The sequence below is a fragment of the Rattus norvegicus genome, chromosome X, assembly GCF_036323735.1.
Source record: "Rattus norvegicus strain BN/NHsdMcwi chromosome X, GRCr8, whole genome shotgun sequence".
Classification (NCBI taxonomy): domain Eukaryota; kingdom Metazoa; phylum Chordata; class Mammalia; order Rodentia; family Muridae; genus Rattus; species Rattus norvegicus.
This window is the reverse complement of record NC_086039.1, coordinates 44394119-44402923: the sequence shown is the minus strand read 5'-3', so window position 1 is coordinate 44402923 and position 8805 is coordinate 44394119. Positions and strand designations below refer to the sequence as shown.

The following is an 8805-nucleotide window of genomic DNA, read 5'->3' as shown; positions in this document are numbered from 1 at the left end:
TGTACAATTCAGGCAATTTTTGTATACACCTCTGCTAATTAACCACTCTAGTTCCTTGAGTGTTGATGCCACATCTATTATTCCACGAACTGGGGAAAGCATTTCTACACATGAGTTTATGGTGGATATTTTCACTCACACCACTATACTCCATTCTATGGCCCTCATAAACTTTGTAGTGATATCATAAAGTCAAATGAATTACATCTAGCTTCCAAAGTCCCTGTAGTCTTTTACAGTCTAACACTGTCTCAAAATCCACAGTCTCTCCTGATAGTCAAGGCAACCTCCTAACTGTAGCCCTATGTAAATACAAAAAGCAAACCACGTATTTCCAACATACAATGCATCTTTATATTGCAATAAAATTTCTAAAATATTATACCTCCAATGATAGGGAATATATATTAGTACATAGCAAGGGAAAAGGTAAAGCCACTGTGGGCAGGTCTGAATCAGTCAGGTATATAATGACCATTAGTAAGAAATTGCACTAGTAAATCCACCAAATACTGAAAATGTTGAAAGGAAAGTATATTTTGAAAGAAAGCACAGACAATACCACTGCCTCCCCCACAGAATCAATAGTTTTAATAAACATTAATAAAAGAACATAGGTAGGTAGGTGATGTCAGCAAGGATTGGAATCTGGTGAGTCAAGGGAATTCTCAGAACTGTGAAGTAGGCCAGTACTAATAGGCCAGGTGCTCATAAGCCAACAAGGAGACTCAAAGGATAAGGGAGAGTCACTGTTTCCTTGTCAGCTCCACTGGCATACTTTACTGATTGCCCTGTCACATCACCTACCAACAGTTAACTTGAAGACAGCAACTGTGGTTAGTATAACTTTCATACATCTTTATTGTATATTCTGAATAATGAGGTTAAAAGTTAATTCATATCAAAATTCACTATTAACCATTTAAGTGTCTAATTCCACAGCAGGAAGATCATTCATTGTTGGGTTATAAAACCATCACAACTTTCAATCTTCTCTAACTAAATTCTATCTTTAGTGAATGTTAAATCTTTTTTCTCCTTGCTCTGGTCCCTAGCAACCAACAATATGGTTTTCAGCTCAGTGGAGTTTAACCCTCCAGGGACTACATTAGTAGAATTCCATGGTATTTGAGATATCTTCTATCTTATTTACTGTTCTATTACTGTGACTACATCATAGTCTAGTCAAGGCAACTCTTATGAATGTAATAATTTAATTAGAGGCTTGCTTATAATTTTAGAGGGTTAGTTCATGATATAATGTCAGAAAGGAATAAATCCATAGCTGAGAACTCATATCCAATCCACAATTGCAAGCAGAAAGAGTTGCAGACACACACACACACACACACACACACACACAGAGAGAGAGAGAGAGAGAGAGAGAGAGAGAGAGAGAGAGACTATGCAATATATGAGCTTTAAAAGAAAAACCTCAAAGCCCAACACAGTGACATATTGCCTTCAACAAGGCAACCATTCTTCCTAAGTCATTAAACTAACTACAAACAAAGAATTCATTCTTACATATGAACCTGTGAACGTAATACTCATTCAAACCACTACATTCCATGACTTAACCTTCCTAGGATTTGTAGCACTATCAAAATGCAAAATGTTGTCTCTCCAGGTTCAAAAGTTCTTATATTCCACCACAGTCTCAACACTATTTCAAAATCTATAGTCTCTCTTAATACTCAAGTTTCTTATCAGAAATACCATGTAAAATTAAAATTAAAAGGCAAATCATATACTTTAAACATACAATGACACAGAATGTATATTACCATCTCAAAGCAGAAGACAACAGATATAGGGAGGAACTACTTGCCTAATAAAAGACCAATAAACCTAGCAGGAAAATTCCAAATCAGGTCTTTCTTTGTCTGGTGTCAAAGGGTATAGATTACTCTTTTTTTCCAGCTTTGCTGATTGCAACATACTTCTTTTCTCATAGATTTGTTCCACACCTTTCCTGCAGTTCCTCCTGGGAGATATCCCATGAGTCTTGCATTTCTAACATTTTGTGGCCTCTATTACATGACAGGCTTTGCTTTCACACCTTCACAAATGTTCTCCTCCTCTTCGTCTACATGCAGGTTCTCCCTGGCCATATAACATGCTGTGATGTCTTTCATTAAACACAGTGGCTGACCCCACAAACATTTTCCTTTATCCATCTTGACTCTATGTCTAAAACCATGTGACTGATGCTGCCAAGTTTTTTCTGCTTGCTAGGACTGAATCCTGGCCCCTTCCTTCAATTACATTTGCATATGCTTTCAGTTGTTTATATAATGGTTTTCATTGCAGCTTAAGCTTGCATTTAATTTCTTTCAAAAATTTTGAAGTTTAACTGTGTAAGGACTTAACACTGAAGGTGCCACTTCCTTTATTCTATTTTAAATCAGGATTTAAAGAGACAGTGTGTACGTGAATGAAGCAGAAAGCAAGGGGTGAGACTGAGGATTTCACCTCATCCTTAGTCTCTACTCCTTTATTTTTCTCTCCTATGAGGTCAGTAGTCATTGCTACCTGCTCCTATTGCAGAGACATTCTATTCTTTAATCCCTGAAAAGCAAAGAGTTAAAATCTATAGTATAAAATATTTTAAAACGTGGCATAAATAAAATAGTTCAGACTCCTCTTAAGTTTTTCTCTGAGATCTAGTGGTCATAGCTAGAGATCTGATTTATGATGGTTCAACTGCAGTGGAAGCCATACTTGAACTTTTAATTTTTACCATTTTACTTGTCCAACTCTGCCAACTAGAGAGAGCATTGTGTCTGTTTTACCACTGTGCTACTTATGAAAGGCATGTTTGTGAATTCCGTATCTCCTGACATAGAACTCATCATACTTTATCTTGCTGTGTTCTGAGCAGCTCTGGCTCTTCGAATCTCTTTCACAAACACAGGACTGTCCCTTCTGCTACCAGTGAAATTGAAAAACTCCATTCCTAACTCTCTGACCGGACCAGTGCATACAAGGAGCTTTTGATTCACTTAGGATTTTAAGTAAAAGAACTGGCCCAGAGAAACAAAGCTTGTTTTTGAAACTGTTCAGTTAAAATGACCTCTCTGGAGATTTTTTTCTAGTGAAAGAGTCTGTATTCATTTACCTTACCGAATGCTGGAGAGCACATGAATTTAACTCAAGTATTAATATTCATTTTCTTCTAAATTCTATTCTTATAAGTACATCTTAGTATCCGCGTGCAGGCAGAGATAAGAGTATCACAACTTCAGGTGCATTCTGGACTCCAGAATGATTTTTGAGGATGTTCTGGCCTATTTAGTGAAGCTTTGTATCATATCAGGCAACCAACCTTAGCAAAATTGCATGCATACATGGATTACTCTTGGAATCAAGACAACCTTGTTCATCTTTCAACAGCTTGTACCAATATAATCACTAACAAAGACTCTTAGACACTTCCTCAAATGTTTTCCAAAGATTCATTTGGATGACTTCACTTGCCTGACTATCTCTATTTTAATCTACATCTTCCCTTTGCCTACACCTAAAACTAAACTGAAAACTTGAGCTTTTCTTTCAGAGTTGATCTCAGACATGAGGCTATATCCACTTTCCTCATTTCTAATACTTAATGTCCTCCATTTTATTGAGTGAGAGAGAATGTCCATTTAGAATTTCTGGCCTCACATGGCTCTGTCTCTTCATCTTCTGATCAACTAGTGTATGCCTTTAGATATACACATTGACTTCTGTTGAGCCTATCTTTAATAAGTATCACCTACAAATCATGCTACAAACGCAATCTATGGTACTAACAAAGGATTATTACAAGATAAACCCATGTTGCTTCTCAATGCTGCTTCTTGATCAACAAAAGTGGAGTTTTCTTTATTTAATTGTAAATTATACCAACTCAGTAGATTTTTTTTACTTCAGGAGCGTCAGTTCCCTTTGGCCTTCCTTAAATACATCCTTAAATTTTGCTCTTGGGAACACATGGAAGGATGCACATATGGAGAATTCCTGTGAAAATATTTTCCAATTATAGGGGTTTAGATTTGTGGTAGAACATTTCACTAATAAGTTGTAGTTTTGGTAATCTACATTTAACAAACACACAAACAACACACACACACACACACACACACACACACACACACACACACTAAACCGCCATCCCTATAAAAATTGACAACAATCCTTGCAAAAGCTATGTATGGTGTTCTTGCCAATAACCTTAGTTTAGAGAGTCTGAGGTAGGGTTGTTTTATGGATGAGATCAGTGTGGGGTACATAGGAAATTGGAGAAAAGATTGACTTACATTTAAGACCCCGTCCAATATAAACAAATAAAAAGAAGAAAGCAAAAGTTAGTAGGATCAATGACAAAATAATGTGACATATTTTAACCTAAGACATAGGTAGACAAGATTCTGAGGATTCAAATGGATCACATTTAATATTGACCAAACATATTTCAATGTAGACAGAAGTAAAGGATGAATAGATACAATTATGCTGTTTGTGTTAAATTCTTTTTATGTTTCTGGCATTAAATACTACAAAAATATCAACTTCCTGGAGAAAGTATTCATTTGGCTCACATTTCCATGTTAAGACCCATCAATCTGTATAAGGCAAGGTGAAAAGAACTTGAAGCAGATAGGCACAGTCCAGAAGAGTGATCAAGGTATTAATACATTCCTTTTAGCACTCAGACACCTTTCTACACTCAAATACAGCTAATAATTCCCTCCCTAGGGAATGTTGCTACTTACACCAGGAAGTTCTTCATAATTCAACTAACATTATGAAAATAATCCCTGATTACAATCCTATAGATCCACCAAATCTAGACAATTCCTCAGTTGAGAGCCCCCTCACTAATTGTTTTTCCATTATTTCAAGTAGACAATCAAACCTAACTACAAAACTATGAATGTACTCATAGTTTCTGTGTATGTTATAAATGGCTAAGAGTAAGTATTACCCATGTTCACACTTTTTTTTTAGGATTTGACATATTTTAAATATTCTGGGGAATTGGGTTACATTAAGATAAAGTATAAAATGTATTATATTGTACATACCATAAGTAAATTTTCTATTACTTTATGAGTTTCCATTCATTTCCTATCTTTCAGTATTGATGTGATACTGTATTGCACACAGCCAATGAAAAGGAAGTAATAAAAAAGCTGAAAACTTCCAGACTTGCTGCTAGGTATGTAAAATCATACAACTGGTATGAAATAGTTCTACAAATTCCAAAATACAAACTATATGAACTTGACATTGTATCCCTCCTCAGTTGAATACCTTACTAGCTACTCAAGAGAAATAATATTATGACGTATAAACACAAAGGTTCATATATAGTGATCATTCATATGGTGATGTTCTTAAGAGGGAAATGTTAGAGTTAATCCAAATGGCCAAGAAAAATGAATGATTGGGCAATGTTTGACTTATTACTAAGACAAACTTTTCACACTTGCTAACCATGGGTGACCCTTGAAAATATCATGCTAGTGATCAGATAAGGGGTCATGCCTTTCAATCTAGTTCTTAGGAATCAAAGGTAGCATGGTTTCCAGTTCATGTAAAATAAAGAATTAAAAATTTTAGAGGTCATTTGGATTATCTACTTGTTAGAACATATTGCCTCAGGAGCCTTCTCATACTCTTCTTACCCCACATTGACAGAAGCAGTTCTCCAGGTCAAGGCCTACTTTCTCAAACATAATACTTTTCTCCTAGTAATGTAACCCTGAATATACTGTCATTGTCCCAAGTAACCATCTTCATCTTGTATGTCATTGCAGTTCACAAGTATTCACTGTCACCATTATGTTGATGAAAAATTGCCATCACCAAATGGGAGGTTTTGCTTTGACCACAGTGGCCTGGCTACTTTGTTGCATATCCATAGGCCTCCCTCAGTGGCAAGTGTGGCACTATGAAGACCCTGTGATCCTCAAGCCTACAGTGGCTTTTGTGGGCATATGGAGAACCTGCATTTTCCACACTGACAGCAACTCCAGCAACAACAGATTATGTCACCAATACAGCTACCGTGATTCCTTCGTTCCTTTGTATATTCGAATAAACCAGCACTTGCTGCTGGTTTCTAGCTTTCTTGGGCTCTTTGGGAAAATCACCACCATTATTGCTCTTTCGAATGTGAGTATGGGAAGAGTACGGAGGAATGCCACCTGCAATCCATTCAGCCTTTCAGGGATTCTGAACATCATTGCTAGCAGCTTTCTTTACCTTGCTGTTTTGTTTAATTACATAGCCATCGTGCGCAAATGGAGGGTTTCCTTCCCACCATCTTTCCATATGCCTTCCCACCCACACACTCAGAAGATGGGAAGTGCCATGGCTTTGGCAATTATAGCTGCAGTTTTCTTTCTACTAAGTGGCACAATTTGCCTTTCTTCAAATTTAGGCAAGTCGCCCCATTCCAAAATTTAAAAGTAAATTACTACCTAACATAGCCTTGAAATGCCAGCAAAGATAGTGACTAGTCTTCCTTCATGTGTCTATATAAATTTTCAAACATCTTGAAAGGATGCCAATTGTGGCCTGTGACAAAGAAAGAGTCCAGTTGACTTCCCCTTATATTTTTGGGCTTCTTTGTGTCATCTTAATTCATTATTTGGATTGTGGGATTTTGTTAAATAAAAATCTCATTTAATGGGTAGTAATAAATTTGTGTTTTACTTCCTGTCAACAAAAGTTAATAATAAATAAACCTAATCCATATTGAAATGAGTGTCAAAGTACATTAACCTTTCACACTGCTCTTGAATCTAAGGCTATATCAGAACATGGACTCTTTCCCCCTTTCCCTTTTATTCATGTCCGTCTACTCTATGTCCATTTCCAAGGAAAGTTCATCCTTCCCACTGGTCCATTACTATACAGATAATCTCTGTGGTTCTACAGATTGTACTCTTCTTGTTTTCTTTTTTTTCTGTTTTCTCTACTGGCTACTTTGTTTATTTATATTTCAAATGTTATCCCCTTTCCTGATTTCCCCTCTGCAAACCCCCTAGTCCATCCCCCATACCTCCTAAATTTATGAGGATGCTCATTCACCCATCCACCAACTCACTCCTCCATTACTGCCCAAGCATTTCCCTATACTGGGGCATCTAACGTTCACAGGACCAAAGGACTTCCCTCCCATTAATGCCAGATAAGGCAATCCTCTTGTACTTATTTAGCTTGAGGCAAGGGTCTCTTCATATGTACTCTTTGGTTGGTGGTTTAGTCCTTGGGAGCTCTGGGGGGGATCTGGTGGATTGATATTGTTGTTTTCCTATGGGGTTACAACCCCTTCAGCTCCTTCATCCTTCCTCTAACTCTTCCATTGGGGTTCCCATGCTCAGTCAGATGGTTGGCTGAAAGCATCCACATCTGTATTGGTCAGGGTCTGGCAAAGCCTCTCAGGTGACAGGTATACAGGGATCCTGACAGCAAGTGTTTCTTAGCATTTGCAATTGTATCTGGGTTTTGTATCTGCAGATAGGGTAGATCCCTTGCTAAGACAGTCACTGGATAGTCTTTCCTTCAGTCTCTGCTCCATTCTTTTCCTGCATTCCCTTTAGGCAGGAGCAATTCAGGGTTAAGATATTTGAGATAGGTGTGGCCATCCTTCAATTGAGGGCTGTATCTCCAGTTCCCCATCCCCCACTGCTACACTGCTCTGTTCAATTTCTTGACTCTCTGTATATCAGCCCCATCTCCCCACATACCTGATCCTGTCCCACTTTTCCTTCCTCCTACTCTCTCCCTTCCAGGTCTCTCCCTCCTTCTACCTCCCATGATTATTTTGTTCCCCCTTTTAAGTTGGACTGAAGCATCCACACTTTGCTGTTCCATCTTCTTGAGCTTCATATGGTCTATAAATCATATCATGGGTATTCCAAGATTTTTGCCCAATATCTATCCACTTATCAGTGAATACATACCATTTTTGTGATTTTGAGACTGGGTTACCTCACTAGTTCCATCCATTTGCCTATGAATTTGATGAAGCAATTGTTTTTAATAGCTGAGTAGTACTCCACTGTATAAATGTATCACATTTTCTATATCTATTCCTCTGTTGAGGGACATGTAGGTTTTTCCAGCTTCTGGCTGTTATAAAAAAGTGTGCTATAAACATAGTGGAGCATGTGTCCTTGTTATATGTTAGAGCATCTTTTGGGTATATTCCCAGGAATGGTATAGCTGGGTCCTTAGGAAATACTACGTCCAATTTTCTGAAGAACTGCCAGACTGATTTCCACAGTGGTTGTACCAGCTTGCAATCCTACCAGAAATGGAGGAGTGTTCCTCTTTCATCACATTCTTGCCAGCATTTGCTGTTACCTGAGTTTCAATCTTAGTCATTTCTGATTGGTATAAGGTAGAATCTCAGGGTCATTTAATTTGCATTTCCCTGATGACCACAGACATTGAACATTTCTTTAGGTTCTTCTCAGCCATTTGAAATTCCTCAGGTGTGTTTTTTGTTTGTTTGTTTGTTTAGCTCTTTACCCTATTTTAGTAGGTTTATTTGGTTCTCTGGAGTCTAATGTCTTGAGTGTTTTGTATCTTTTGGATATTAGCTCTCTATTGGCTATAGGGTTGATAAAGATCTTCTCCCAGTTTGTATATTGTCATTTTTCCCGTTGAAAGTGTTCTTTGCCTTACAGAAGTTTTTCAATCTTATGAGATTAGGTTTGTCTGTAGTTTATCTTAGACTGAACCATTGGTATTCTGTTCAGGAAAATTTCCCTTGTGCCAATGTGTTCTAGGCTCTTTCTCACTTTC

The 8805-nt window shown here is 37.5% G+C and overlaps 1 protein-coding gene across 1 annotated transcript; it reads left to right on the top strand.

The window, feature by feature from the left end:
- The first annotated feature begins 682 nt into the window (after nt 1-682).
- Cldn34b (claudin 34B) lies at nt 683-6705 on the top strand. The gene is made up of 3 exons (NM_001408871.1): nt 683-836; nt 5124-5203; nt 5805-6705. The coding sequence occupies exon 3, from the start codon at nt 5830-5832 to the stop codon at nt 6454-6456; it is 627 nt and encodes a 208-aa protein (NP_001395800.1). The 5' UTR covers nt 683-836; nt 5124-5203; nt 5805-5829; the 3' UTR covers nt 6457-6705.
- The last annotated feature ends 2100 nt before the right edge of the window (nt 6706-8805 follow it).